A 16,141-nucleotide genomic window follows, 5' to 3' on the forward strand; every position below is an offset into this window, starting at 1 on the left:
CCAAGATATATTTGGTTTGATTATGAATTAAAAAAAGAAAAAATGTTTTCATTTGTTTTAGTCTTGCATAAGTATTAAGGCTACTTATAGTAATAGACAAAATATTATATTCATCATTGTAATTACATATCAGTTAAATGAACTTAAAGTTTACTACTTATGAAAAGTATTCAGTTATTTGAACTAATCATATCAGGGGGCCCTGTGTATCATCTCATTATATATAATAAATGCTGCGCATTCCTTATGAATATAAGTTGTTTGACAGTGGTGGTATTTATAGCTGAGCATTACATGTATTCTTGATAGTTTTGTTATATCAAACGTGCTGATTTAATTTATACCAATTGCTTCATACCTATAGGCAGCACGTGTTATGATTATCCTTAAACTTATGAAAATGCTTTTTTTTTTTCATTCATTGTATTTGTTTGAACTATATTCAATTGCAAGTATAGATTACACTACTATTGCTGTAGCTGCCTTTGCAAATTCATAATTGATTTAACTCCAAGTATATAATGTTTTGGATAATATATATATGTACCATGAAAACAATTAAAAAGTGACCACTGAATTGGAAATATCTGTAAGAAAATCATACGAAGTTCGCATATGGGAAATAAATATTTCACAGTAATTTTCAAATGACATATTTTTTTAAAAAATAGCGTTATTATGCTATATTAGCAAGGGTCCTTCAACAACTTGCATCATTTCATATTAATAAAAATTTGTAACTGAGTTAAGATCCAGATAACCTGTTGGCAGTTAAAACAGTAATATAAATGCTGTTAACACTAGATTGTATGCAATTTATCTTATAAACAGCTAATTCAGTGATGTATTAAATGTAACAGCAATAATAAATAATTTAAGTTATTAATTTCTTGTTTAAAAAAAAAAAAAAAAAAAAAATATATATATATATATATATAAGTGGATGTTAGATCCAGCATTATTTCAAAGCCGAATGTAGAAACTATGAAAGTTTTGTAATAGTTTCTACATTCGGCTTTGAAATAATGCTGGATCTAATATCCACTTTACTTATGTAATTTTGCATCGCCGAACTGAAGCTTTTGGCTCTTTATTTTAGTAATTTATTATTATTATTATTATTTTATTTTATTTATTTATTTTATTTTTATTATTTAGTAAAACTATCCTGTCGGCGTATAGTTCATTTATTAAATATTTTGCAGCTTCATTAGGCCCCGCAGCTTGTTTAGCTGCTATACCGTTTGCTGGATGTGACTGGAAGTTAGTAGTAGCGTTATTAACTATGTCTCAAGGCTTTTATGGCTTTAATTCAGGTGGTAGCTTACCTGCTATAGTGGATATGTCTCCTGTCTACGCAGGTGAGGTTATATATCATGTAAATAATAATTACTTTATAATCTTTTAAACTCTTTTTAGTCAATTCTGAAACAGAAGTTAGCCAATAACTAAATAAAGCAACGATGATTTAGATTTATGGAAAAGTAAAAATTAATTTAACATATTCAGGTTTTTTTTTTATATGAATGCAACCCATGAAGGTTGTAAACCTGCAATAAATTACGTGGGTCAGCTAGTGTCGATCGGGAAATAAATTCTGCTGTAGGAACCAAATACTGAGCTTTACTTTATAAGCCAATTCACGCCTCCAGTAAATAAAGTGGGTGTTCATATCAGGTGATGTCGTTTACCACCCTAAAAATATTACGGGTTTCTCACCTATGATATTAATTATGCAAAGTCCTAAACGAACTGAGAGATAAATCAATGGATATCAAAGCCAAATTCTTCTATTTGTAGTTTTCTAAGCTTTATTTCTGAAATATACTAATTGTAGTACGATCATTAAGATAACGGCAACTAACTACGTTATTATGTAACTTTAAATAGTGTTGGTAATTTGTGTAACAGTCAGAAAGGTTACCAAAACTTCTTTATTTATTTATCCATAGGGACCATAACGGGGTTTGTGTTTACTGTTGGCTGTTGTTCGGGATTCATTGGACCAATGACTGCTGGAAAGCTAATGCAAGGGGTAAGTATCCTCACATGAAAATTGTTATAAATAGTAATATAATATAATATAATATAATAATAAGGAAACACGCTTTTATTTATTTATTTTTTAATCTCTATTTTTTTTTTTTTTTTTTTGTCAAATCTGTTGTTTCCATTCTTAATCACCACCGAATTTGCGTTCCTGGCTATTGAAGATTTTCAAGACTCCGAGGCTATTCAGACAGTTACTGCATCTCGTGATCGTAAGCTCACTATTACTCTCTATATTAGTGAGCTTCTATAGTCGACTTTTCTGAGTTAGGGAGTTGAAATCTTGATATTTTGGATAAATGAAAACTCCTTCTAGTCTGTTCTCAGGATCCACTAGCTCGGAAACTAACTGAAGGGAAGACTAAACAAAAACAAAAGAAGGCTCCTGCTAGTTCGTAGAAGCTAACCTATAACAGTCTTTCTTCTGGCAGCTTCAATAGCCATTATGGAAAAGGTAACGTTTCCCACAAGGCTACACAAACCTGTCTTATAGTTGAAAGAAATTCACTAACGCCTTTTATTCTCGAAAGGAAGTAGCCAAACCGTTTTAGCACTAAATATTTTATTTATTTATTTTTTTATCAGCAATACCCACTAAACCCCAATCAACAGCTATCAAATCTTTAGCCCCCAGTGATATCTAGCCACAGACTATTAATGATCCAAAGACATTTAGGAAGGGGAGTACAGCAGATAACTGATGTCATCTTGTTGTCCTTCCCCTGACTTAAACACAATAGAGGATCCTTATATATGACAAATCAATCTGTAAAAAAACTTTAAAAATGTAATTTAGTGATAGTTAATATACACTAAGAGTCATTCGTTTATTTTATTGTAGTTTAACAATTTTTTTCCGTCACCAATTTAATGAAAAACCTGAGGGCAATGCGTTATTTATGGACCATTTCATGTTTTCTGACAAAGCAACATTTCACATTCGTGGTAAGGTCAATTGACATAACTGTTTTGTATTTGAAAACCATAAGAAGTTGAAGAACATGAAAGAGATTCTTCAGGAAAAGACCGCATAATTAGGCCATTCTTTTTTTGAAGGATGAGTTGTTATTAGTGAGAGTTACTGTAACGGTATTTGGACATGCTGCAGAGTTCCTTTATTCCCGAACTAATGCATTTAATAAGGTGATGCAGTGTGTTTCATCAGGATGGATTTACTTTATCACTTTGCTCTCTGTGTTATGCAATTTCTAAATGAAAAATTTCCTAACGCGCGGATGAGAAGTGGACCGATCTCTTGGTTACCACGTTCACCAGATTCGAGCAAAATAGATTTTTTTTCTATGGGAAAGGTTACGGCTATCGTTTTTTCACTTTAGACGATCTGAGAGGATAACTAATGTGATTCGGTTGTATTACTGAAAGCCGACTGCAAAACGTATTTAGAGTACATCAGAACGGCATCTCGGTTTGTATACATAATGGTGAATCACAATAATAAATGTATGTAAAACTGTCATAAATTCTTTCACTTACCCTTTTTTCAGATTGATTTTTTCGTGCACAGAATGAAAGTTATGAAAATTTAAAACTGCACAAGGACTTTATGTTGACTATGTATGTCAGTGTCTGAAAGAGCGTGAGTTCTGCAGTCGATTTTTAGCTATAGGGTTAAAAACTCCGAGTTTTTAACCCCATAGTTCTCAGACCATGGCCCAAGGACCGTGGAAACTACAAGGTCCTTGGGATTTCCATATTATACATATTCATACATATATTACACAGCATTATATAATATAATATAATATAATATAATATAATATAATATAATATAATATATATTATACAGCATTATACATATTCTTTGGATTTTGTCGATGTGAAGGTGTATTTGTCAAAGTAGAGGATAACACATATTTTATTTAACAGTTTGTTAGCTTGATTTATAACTTTTAAATATTTAGACTTATGGCATGTTGCCCTCTATTTATACTCTTCCTAGGATCCAGCAAATGTTAGGGGGCAGCCTTCTGAACATAGGTGTCATTCTCAACGATTAGCAAACGTAAGCAGACATGACACGTTGACAGAAAATTGAGCATACCAATAGCACATCAAGTAGCAAAATTGCAGTCAGCTGTCTCGTATCAGGAGTCGTGGCCGTGACTATTAAGTAAAGTAGCAGGTTACTAACTACTCTTATTACAAAATCCATTAGTGCCAAACACTCGACCTGCTGTAAGTTTATAACTCTCATTCTGAGTCGAATATTATCGATTTGTCACTTTTATCCCACAGGCATGTGGGGCGGATCTATAAATATAAATGACTAGAAAACATTCAGATGCCAAAAAAAAAAAAGGTTGATTTAAAAAAAAAATTCTTTTTTTTTACTCCTTGTTTTCCTAGACATCTCTACAGGTGTGTTGTTCACATGATTTTGACTAAATTCGGACCTCTATCAATTCTCTATTTTCCATCCAGTGTTTCACAGTATAGTACATTTTGCATTCCGTAGTTAACTTATGTCTGATGGACTCGTCCTTTGGTTTCTAGCTGTTGTGTAGTGTTTACATAATCTTGTTTGCATATGATATCTTTAACATGCACTTTTATACGTGGATGATCGATTGTTTTTATACATTAAACAGGATAAGGAATACAAATTATCAAATCCTGTATACATCCAGGTATTTCAGCTGAAGATTTATTGTTCTTATCTTAGCAGCAATTACAACGTAGACGAAGTTGGTTGAGATCTTGAAACGTCCAAGGATTGTATAATATTTTGAAAAAAGTAACTTTATAACTTTTTATGAAACGCTGATTTCCATTTGAATGTCTTTTCTTTTGGTATGCATCTCTGGATATTAAAGTAAGGATATTCTATTGTTCTTTTGCTAAAGCCATTGTCTTGGACTACCGAGAAGAGGGACTTTAAGTGTCCTTAAAAAAAGTCCTCGTTATCGGTGATACGACGACCTTGATGGTTCCAGGATAAAGAGGATGACAAGTTTTGTGACCTATAGTGAAGCAGTCGAGCATTCACTAGCGATTATGTGAGTTTTATTTTTTGTTTTAATATCACCGAGTGCGGGTGAGAGGGTAAAAAAGAAAGAAAGGATTTATGACGTTTTTTGAATAGTTGAACGGTGAGGAAGGCTGTTCCAGAGGACTGAGGCTCTGTTGAAATGAAACAGGAGGGGGGGAGAAGTTGTTCGTTAAGTTTGAAGGTGGATGGTAAATGGATATTAACTAGCTGATGCTCTTGTTCTTACAATTATTGAAGAATGAAGAAAGTAAAGGAATTATAATGGCCAATTCAGCAGAGCATTGGTCGTGAATGCACCTGAGGCAGAAACAGCATCTGTGAGAGAAAAACTGGAGTAATTCTGTGGGATAGGAGAGTCATAGATTAATCTGATTACCTTCTCCTAAATAGTATCAACTAATGCTAGAGGCTTTCGGCGCACCATCCGAAATGTGTGCGAGTAGTTGCATGTTTCAGCGAATTTAGAATTTATACAGTCTTAGCAGTTGTATAGGTGAAAATTAGCGCCTTGTGCAGAAAAATACATCGAGTGTTTTTTCATGAGTTTGTGATGTGATGTACAAGTCAGTCTAACAAGAGAAAGAAATCTAATCGTGTCCGATGTTACGAGAAATAAGAGAAGGATTTAAGGCTTCTAATGATTGGGTACTACAAGGTTTGTCAAATGAGAGGGAAATAGTAGAGTGTGTTAACTTCAACGTAGCTATCGATAATAATTGAAGTCATCAGGAAGAGCATTTCTTTTATGTACAGGAAGAGAATGAGTATTCGTGCATCGTAAAAGGTTGAAGACAAACCATAGAATGATAGTAGCTGATCAGACTTCTGTGCCAAAGTCGATCAAATGTCTTAGAAATGAAAACTCTGCTTCCTGCTGTCTTTGTTGTGGTGATATCTCAGAAGGGTAGGGTAGGGTACCAGTAATCTCATCTTCAATAGCGAATTGCATATAAGAATGTTGGCTATTGAGATGGTTGAAAAATTCTATAAGTGAATTGGGACAGTTTCACCATATAAAGGTGATCATAAATATATATTTTCCAAACTCGGGATTCTAAAATCTCTGTTCAAACGACTCAGGATAAAGACTGGATATAGTTAGCGACTGTTTGTGAGCAGAAATTAATACTGCAATAACAGATTTTAACTTTAAGGATTTCATCATTTTGTTAAGTCAATATGTTGTACTGTATTCTTCCTTCGTTTCTGGCATAAAATTAACTTCTTTTTGTCCGTTCCTGGCAATTCCATACACGATGAACCTGTTCAACTGATAGTATATAAATACTGCTGATGAGAAAAAAAAAATTGAGGGAGAAAAATTGCGATATTTCAGACAAGAAAAGTGTCATGTTTTATATCTTGTAAAGAAGATTTTTATTTCCACGTTACTTGAATGTGGAAATAAAAAGACCAACTGATATCTGTATCTTTATTTTTCTAATAGCAAAATTATCATGCATTTAACAGGTAAGAAAGCATTCGGACATACATTATAAATAAATTAGTCAAGCATAAAATAAGCAATAAAGTAATAATTATAATAAATACTAAATAAATATAATATTTATAAATTCAGTTGTAATCTTATCAAGTGATATTTCCAGGTTGCAGAAAACCAATGGGATTACATCTTCTACATTACTTCAGGAATGTACATTTTGAACGCCTTAGTATTTGTAGCCTTTGGATCTGCTGAATTGCAACCATGGGGTGATCCAGAGAATGCAAGTTTTTATCAACGAACATCTGAAGCGTCCACGGAATCGTCACTATCTCTTGAACCTCGATATTCTTTCTCAAGGAAGGAGTCATGTTTATCGGACATTATACCATCTGTATATGTTATTGATTCTAAACCAACGTGAAATGGCATTTGTACATGTATAGGACTTTTACTTCATGACCAACAAACAGACTTCTTGATCTGCTACTTTATTGTAATACTGTTTAATCTGAACACTGTTACAATATTGTAATATCCATAGCTACTACGCTAGGAATCCATTCCGAATAACAGCAGGATAAAACCAATTACGTGTTATTATCATGTACTTTCCTCTCGATTTTTAAAACCAATAAAGTTGAGATACGTTCTCATTACTATTACTATGCCACTAATATTTTTGACTCTACAGATAAAGCATTTTAAAGGGTTATTGCCTAGCTTTCGCAATTTGTGCCGTCTTTGTATAATCAGCTTGTGTATTGCGTGATCATCATGTCAATATTGTGCGATCATGTCAGCTGTACGAATTCCGAATTAGTAACAAGCTAATTACTGAAAGATTGGAAAGAATTAGTCATTATTCGATGTCCTCATAATCAGAGATAACAACACACGAACAAAATAATTAAAATATGAACAAGATAATTCATTTATCAGTGTGTCATATCCACGTGTCCGTTTACACAGTTTTATTTATTTTCTTTACATATTGCGTAAGCACATTCTCGGAATGTTTTTAATATTTCCATGGAGAGAGAGACTGCAAACAGTGTTTCTTGGTAATACTAAATTTATCGTTCTAATAGAAATCTCTGTCGCCGTTAGAGGGCACTATAATATATATATATATATAATTACTTACAATACTTTGGAGAAAGAAATGCTTACTTTATAAACAATTATGAAAGGTTTAACGAGGTTTATAAATTAATTTATTAATTAATAGCAATATAACGACACATATCATTTCTTTATTACTATTAACATTCTATTAATATTAATATTTTATTGTGCGTAATTGGGAAATGGGAAAAAAAATAAATATAAGCTTTTCTACCATACGAGGGCGTCACGATCGACTTTGTAAGACTTAAAAAATGTGAAATAAATTTAATCCGTGCAACAGAATTAGATATTTCATGTAGAGTTCGAAAGTTATATATTGAATAGCATTTGTAGAAAACATTTTCTTAACAAAATTATGAGTCACATTATAAGTTTCAAAGGTGCCTTAGCTGCTTATTTTTATGTTAGTGATTTCCTGTTTCTAGGGATGAAGAGAAATAGCAAAGTGCAAACACTCTTAACTCCAGTTTTAATTATTTTAATTTTAAACTATAGTTTTTTTTATTTATTTATTTAATTTTAGGCCATTATTGTTTACAAGATAGATGTAACTGTTCGATAACAGGCATTATTTAAATCGCAAATTCTGACTTCACTTTTAAGACTATTTAACGTATCCTCTGCTAATCACAAACTACCATAATGATCATATAAATGTACTAAAAGTTTTTATGAAGAGGAGAGGCAAAATAGTCTACGTATACAGCATAATGGCGATTAAAATATTGTTTCGATTCGATCATTCAAAATAATTTTGGGAACTCACTCAATCTAAATACTGATATCCCCCCCCCCGAAAAAAAAAGAATCCTTTTTACACTTTCATATTCATTCGCTGGTTAAAACATAAAAATGTAAAAATCAGATGCGAAGCTTTTTACTAAAGTAATTTACAATTATAATAAAATGTATTTAATGTTCTTTTTTAATTAATTTTGCTGGGTAAATAGACCTGACGATAATCAGTATTGTAATTATTTCTTGAGTTTCAGTTCTCAGTTAAAAATCAAATACGCGTATTTGATTTTTAAAGCTAGACAAAGACGGTGCTGTTTATATTTCAAAACAGCAAAAGTAAAACGAAAACCTAAACTTTGATTTAAAACAACGACATGTCGTCTGCTTTCGTAGTTTCCTATCTTCCGCATTCTATTGCCCTTGAATCTCATGACGTAATAGTTATCTGGCTTAAGTAAAGCACGTGTTATCTGTCCACTGATATACTGATAGCTGGTATTACAGTAAGAATGCTATTAGCTCATTTTTCTGCGATAATGCCAACATTTCTGTAAGAAAATATTTATTTATGGCTAGCGTTAGGCACGCTTCAAAATAACACTGTCAGCTGCAAGAATTAAAATAATAATAATTACTGAAGTGTTGTTTGTGAGTGATTCTTCTTTTTATTTATTTATTTTTTCTTAATTTTTAATAAGAGGAACGAACTGCAATGTACAACGAACTGTAATTCAAAACAACTTAACAAACACTGCCATTAAGTCAAACACACTGGAAGAACTTTCATCGGGGCGTTTGGAATGAACCCGAGTTAGCCGGTTATAGTGTTGGCAATTTTTTTTTTCTTCTGGAAATTGGAGGTTTTCATTTAGAAATACAGACAAATCTGTCGGAAGAATACATACATAGACTATTAACTCCATAGCTTTTAATTTCTTCAACCATAACTCCAAATAACTCAAGAAATGAAGAACATAATTAAGTAATATAATCAAATCTATTGATAAGTTCCTCGGTAGTATAGTGGTTAGTATCCCCGCCTGTCACGCGGGAGACCGGGGTTCGATTCCCCGCCGGGGAGGTCTATGTTTTGAGCTATTTCATTTCATGATTTTGCATTTTGTAAAATAAAAATCATGATGTAATTCTAAAAGAATTTTGTTCAAAATTAATTTAATAAAACTATTAATAACGAGTCGTTATCAGCATAAGTACGTCATCAAATGCATTATTTTGATAATAATACAGTCTTCTTGTTTTACACTGTTGAAAAAAAAAGTAAATAATCACATTATTCAAATTAAGGGGATATTAAATCCCACATTGTTTGAAAACCGAATAAGAAACTCAAAGATTGGAATCAGAGAGTTTCATGCCGAATGTAAAGTATCGGCGAATTACTAGCGTGAGCTAATGCAAGTAGTCCTAGTACGTAGTAAAATCTCGGGCAACTCGTTGCAAAGGTGGGGGAAGTTCAGATCGCTATTCTTAGGTATTTCCCCCACCTTGCAACGAGTTGTACTACGTACTAGCACTACTTGCATTAGCTCACGCTAGTAATTCGCCGATACTTTATAGTTTACTATATTCGGCATGAAACTCTCTGATTCCAATCTTTGTTTTAAAATTGGAATCTGATTCCAATCTGATTCCAATTTTAAAACAATATGGGATTTAATATCCCCTTAATTTAAATAATGTTTATATCGCCGAAATGAAGCCTATTGGCTCTTTATACGTAAATAATCACATATTTCATGTTGTATATTAAGGCTAAATGCTTCCAAACCGAGTTATGAAATCGTATACCATCTAATAAATAGATGGTAAATTCCTTTCAGAAGACATTATCTGCGTTTGAAGTTTGTATGATGAACAATTACAATGACCACTCCCGACAGAAAAAAACATGCCATGTCAGAGAGCATTTGCCGTCCAGGAATAATGAAAAGAACATTATAATAATGAGTTACCTTAATTACCTTAATGAATCAATCCAGTGCTCACATTTGAGATATGGTACAACGATACGTTTGTGAATGGACCCATTTCCAGCAAATATAATGAACTCCTGAGTTCCTGGAGTAAGAAACCTGTTTCGAAACCGACTCGAGTCGATTCCGCATATCGAGGGCGTTCTGAAAACTACATGGTGGCCTAACATATGTGTTTGACCTTTATGTAGCTCTGATATACTTGTCATTCGGTGTAGAACTTCGTAAAGTAATCATTTTTATTGACATATCATATTACAGTAATACTCACTGATAGGAATAACAAACAAGTGGATGTAAAAATAAAGTTTAATTAAAAATAAAAATAAAATTCTTATGGTTTGATGAAATCTCCCGCATATTGAAAAATCAGAAATCTGCAGTATCTCTAGCATATTGAAAAACACACAGTCGAATTTTAAGCATAAAATGACATTTTGTTTTTTAAAAACAAAATAAGTAGTTTTAAGCAATGATTATCTTCTTTAAATCCTTTTTCTCGTTGGTAAGCTTTGGATTCGAAATCATTTTAATATCATAATTTAAATAAGGGTTACTTGACCCCTCTCCAGTTTTTAAGAGATCATTCAAAAGCGATACGACAGAAAAAATAAAATAAAAATAAAAGGAAGGAAATCCTAACAGCTGTTGTAATATTAATCTGACAGTCTATTGGGCATCATATTATTGTTGAACTCTTAGTTCTCTACTGTGTTTAAACTGTCATGTGTTACTTAATTCCTTTACAAAACTGCATATAGTTTCTGAAATATTTCAGAAAAACATTTTTCTGAATTTTTTTTAATTGTAAATCTACATGTTTTGTTATTTCGACTAAATTAGTAAAAATAGATAATTGTAGTATGCAAGTTTTCAGAGAACGACAGCATTGATATATTGTGAATAAGCATGAAATATATAATCAGAAAAAAATGAAAAGAAAATATCGAAATTATGGGAAATAAAATTCAGCACTTCCAGCGATTTTTGATTATTAAAATAAGTCCATTTCCGGATTATTTGACATTTTAACTTAATCCAAAACAAACAAAAACGCTTTTAAATATGCATTATTTTACTGTTGGAGTCTGTTTCGTTGTTGTAGCTGGCAATTTTACTGTGAATGCTGCTATTTAAACAATAATCATAAAAAAAAATAAATAAATAAAAAAGCTGTGTTTTTACCTTTTGATGTGAAGGATGTATTGCTAAAGCCAGGGATAATGTCTTCTAATCCGAAATGTCACATTACTGTAGAGGTCAAGGTAGGCATCAGATTACCGGTGCATTCTCAAGTTAAATCTTAAGTGTATATAAATTACATTTCCAAGATCATAATTCTGTCACTTTTCTCCCCATGTTCTCCCCCCCCCCCCAACATTATGATATTAAAGACACGAGAAAGAAATGTACGGATTTCACTATCTTTGGTTGTATAAGCATAAAGCATAATATGGAGAACATGAGGAGAAGAACGCTTTCCAACACTCCTGAAGCAGAACAAAAATTATCTAAACTGGGGATCAAGGTGATCGTGCAAGAACCGGAAGAGGAAAAGCAATCATTACGGGGTGAGTTCGAACCATTTATAATATTCAGCAATAGTAATGAAAGAAAAAAAAAACCAAGCCAGACATATTAAGAATTCACACCGATTCATTAGAAGGGAATCCATTCGCTGGCCAATCCATTTATTGGTTAGCTCTGCTATCCATTAGCAAGTGAATAGCTAGTAAGTGGATAGCAGATTGACTTTCTGGTTACCAGAGTAAAGCCAACCATAGCCATTCAGTATATCCGCATAACGAACCAAAGCCATCAAAAACAAGGCTTGGATGCGAATCCTAGTTGCAGCATAGATTATTTAACCCTTAACAGTTCCCTATTAATATCTATCTATAAGTACTATGCCATCCACGAAATATTTATTTACAGCTTTTCTTAGGTGGGATTCACATAAAAGAATAAAGCAACAGCATTGGTTGGTCACTAAAGACAAATTAATCAAAGGAATCACAGGAGGCAGCCCTCAAAATTACCTTTACCGGGATGAAACATTACCGTTATCTACCGGTCCCCCACCTCCTTCAATAACTTAGTTTCGAACTGTGACTTTGGTTTGGGAATGGTTTTCCTCTGGGCGCAACGGTTTTCCGCCTCACAGACAAAATCGACCTTGGACACATTATTAGAAGTTACGCGTACACCCAAGTGTAAATATAAATGTCGTCATTAGTGGAATTCACTGCCGACCTAGATGGACTCTTCCAAGTTTCAAGTGGAAGAGTGGTAATAATAATAATAATAATAATAATAATAATAATAATAATAATAATAATAATAATAATAATAATATGTATTATTATTATTATAAATATAATAATAATAATAATAATAAATATTATTATTATAATGTTTATTATTAAAAGACACCGAACTTTTCGAAAATAGGAGAAACTAGCGGTGCCACCAGTTGTATCTTTTTCTTGTCGGCAACCTTCATTGGTGTTGTGTCAACTGTTTATGATATTTTTCATTAGAAACCGAGTTATAGTGCAAGAATGACAGTGTGTTTTGACGAACGGTCAGTCGTCACGATATTCATGCCGTACGCGACGAATTTTCGCTATCAATCGCTTCAAAACTTCGAGATAAAACTCACCGTTTGGCCAAGCGGAACGAATTCTTTGTGGATAATGCCCTTGGAATCATAGAAACAAATCAGCATTGTCTTTAATTTTGACTTCTCCAAGCGACTTTTTTTTCGGATGTCTTTCTTCTGGTGGTCAGCACTGAGCACTCTTGCGCTTTGTTTCGGGCTCATAATCAAAATACCACGTTTCGTCACCAGTAACGATCGTTTCAAGGATATTTGAGTCATCACGAGTTGTTTTAATGAGGTCCTTGCAGTGTTCAATTCGATACATTTTTTGGGCGTCGGTCAACTTATGGGGGAAAAATTGCGACTTCAGTTTACGAAGGGCCAAACTCTCGGTCGAAATGTTGTACACAGTTGATTTTGGAATCCCCAATTCATCTTCAATCATGCACTTTTGGATGTTAACTTCGCTCAGTCCAGTTTTTGGACCACCCAGCTTTTCGTCGTCCTCAAGCGTCTCACGACCACTTTGAAATCGCTTAAACCACTCGTAAACTTGAGTACGGGATAAGCATTCATCACCGTATGCTTTTTGAAGCATTTGATGCGTTTTGGTAAACCTTCTACCAAGTTTAACACAAAAGTCAATCGCAGCTCTCTGTTTGAAACTCATTTTCCGACCATTCGTCAAAACACACCGTCTCTCTTGGCACTATAATTCGTCACCTAATGAAACAAATGTCATAAACAGTTGACACAACACTAATGAGGTTGCCGCTTTCGACAACAAAAAGATACAACAGGTGGCGCGAGTAGTTTCTTCTATTTTCGAAAAGTTCGGTTCTTTTGGGACAGAGGGCGTATTCAGCATTTCATAACTATTTATTATATCTGATATGATATTTTGTACTTGGTTAAATATAATATCTGATTAAAGCAAGACTCTTCATACTTTTAATATTAGAAATATTTATATCATATCGATATTGAAATGAAAGCGATCAAATTACGTAATACTAAATTGTGCAAGAAGATATTAAAAGGCGATATCCTAGAGTTCTTCTCATATTGCACCCACAAAATTAGGCCAAAATATTCCGAGGAAATTTCTCGGATTAGTATATCTTGAGCCACTATGGTTTACTCAACATTATATTAAGTAATTACCAAGTACTAGCAAGTACTTATTTTATGTAATTTCGTGTGCTCTCCGGCTGGTTGGCGTTTAAGGATAAGAAAAGATCTTAGTTTCAGAGAGCTAAAAATCTCCTTATCTCTATGAGAATGTGTCCAACCTACTTTCAATTAAAACAAATATATTATAAAGGTTTTTCTCGTCATGAAGATTTGAATCCGAGACTTTGGCAATAAGATCAAATGCCCTTACGATTAGGCTGTGGTTGACGTGGAAGTCAGATGAATCAATTGATTAAATTTCATATAGAAACATTTTATTACATAAACTTATATAGCACTTGTTCGAGTTCGTCAGAAAAAAATAATATTGCAATTTCGAACACGATTCTTGCTTTAAAAAAAATGGCTCCTAAAAAATAACAAAGATTCATTAACTTACGTTTTAAAGAGCTTTTATTAAATAAATTCCAAGAAGCTCTTATAAGACCTATTTTCAATGTCTACAAATTATTTAGTTTTTTTCTTTTGTAATGGTAATTCCAAATGTTATTCTATTTAATATTTCAGGAATACTAGGTTGAACTGTTGTTATTCTTAAACTATTGACTATCGAAGGTAATTTTTCCCTAATATTTCTGTATAAGTAGTTTCTGATTTCTCATCTCCTTTCAAAAGACGAATTCTTCACCTCTGTAAGTTGATAAATAAGTTGATGATAATTGATAAATCAACTTGACTATGAAAATATTGCGAAGGTCCAAACAATGCCAAATTTCACATTAACCTTTTTTTCAATCAAACCTGCATTTTCTGTAACTTGTGAGTTTGTAATCAAGATAGAGAAATAAATATTTTATTCCAATATATTTGTTTTTTTTTGTTGCTGTATTACAATATTTGTTGTATTAAAATAATTAAAAGTGAGCTCAATGGAAGTGGCGCTTGCGTCTTCTGTGCTTGGTTGCTTGAAGTCAGACTTAAGTTCAAGTCTAATCGCCGACTGGAGGAACTTTTTCTAAGCCTTTCTTCGACCGATTCCCGAGTTAGTCGATCTCTGGCATGGGCAAGCGGGTTTTTCCTCCCGGAAACTCGGTTTTTTATCCCGTAAACTCAAGAAAATCGACCGTAGTAACCACATTATTTCAGACAGTAAAATATCTTACCAAGAGATGGCAGCACTTGTTTGCCAGCCTCTTCATCGGCGGCTGCTATAATTAGTGATAGACATGGGCTAGCTATCTCTGATTGGCTACCGATGGAGATTGAACTGCCCACTCAGTCTCCGAAAGCTAGATAGGATATAAAGGCCTCGCCTACTCCCTATAAAGGGAATAAAAGGCGTTAGCTGATTTTTTTTTGATGATACACAAATACAGTTTTTATTTGTGTATTTTTTTTAGTTGTTTATTTTTAGTTGTTTATTTGTGCATAATCAGATATCAGGTTGGGGGAACGTGATCTATATAAGAGAGTAGACTGCCGAATAACTTTTATAGAAAAGTAGCTCACATAGTAAAAAAGGTTGAACACCACTCTCATATGCTATTACGTTGGATGGTATATGTCATATGTGCTTTTAGCATAACATTTATTAGAATATCATCTCAGATACAAGGGATTTTAAGATAATTTCTAGGTTGCCAGGTTTAGGATTTTTCTTCTCATAGGATGGCAGGATTTTCTCTTTTCGGAAACTTGGTTTTTCATTCGACAAACAAACGGACCAAATAGTCTCATAGCTTGAGTTGTCTCTGCTGTAATTCCCACCCACTCAACCCAACCTTAAAGCTTTTGACCTAACTGCCTTAAAAAACTTTGGGCAGGGTTATTAACTTGTCTTGCTTAGCCATTTAAATAAGTTAGCAGCTGCAGATTAGTCGATCTATTTAACCATAATCTTTTATGACGAAGCTTTATCAACTTTTTTGTATATGATTCACTCGGCACTCACACGAGACCCTCATTATTGGTAAAGCCTTGATAGACAATATCAAGGAGATCTGTATACATGGTGTACTTCGTTACATTTTTACAGTTAA

The 16,141-nt window shown here is 33.1% G+C and overlaps 1 protein-coding gene and 1 non-coding gene across 2 annotated transcripts in view; both read left to right on the forward strand.

Moving 5' to 3' along the window:
• LOC150106912 (uncharacterized) overlaps positions 1-16,141 on the forward strand; it is a 98,429-nt gene that overhangs the window by 32,520 nt on the left and 49,768 nt on the right. The window contains exons 8-11 of the mRNA XM_090393504.1: positions 1,206-1,361; positions 1,953-2,035; positions 6,667-6,923; positions 11,807-11,937. Coding sequence (XP_090249630.1) covers positions 1,206-1,361; positions 1,953-2,035; positions 6,667-6,923; positions 11,807-11,937 — 627 coding nt within the window. The remainder of the gene's footprint in view (positions 1-1,205; positions 1,362-1,952; positions 2,036-6,666; positions 6,924-11,806; positions 11,938-16,141) is intronic.
• TRNAD-GUC (transfer RNA aspartic acid (anticodon GUC)) lies at positions 9,382-9,453 on the forward strand. The gene has a single exon. It is a non-coding gene; the product is annotated as a tRNA-Asp (tRNA).

The sequence above is a fragment of the Typopeltis vanoorti genome, chromosome 5, assembly GCF_054136105.1.
Source record: "Typopeltis vanoorti isolate ZY-2024b chromosome 5, IOZ_Tvanoo_1.0, whole genome shotgun sequence".
NCBI classification, from domain to species: Eukaryota; Metazoa; Arthropoda; class Arachnida; order Uropygi; family Thelyphonidae; genus Typopeltis; species Typopeltis vanoorti.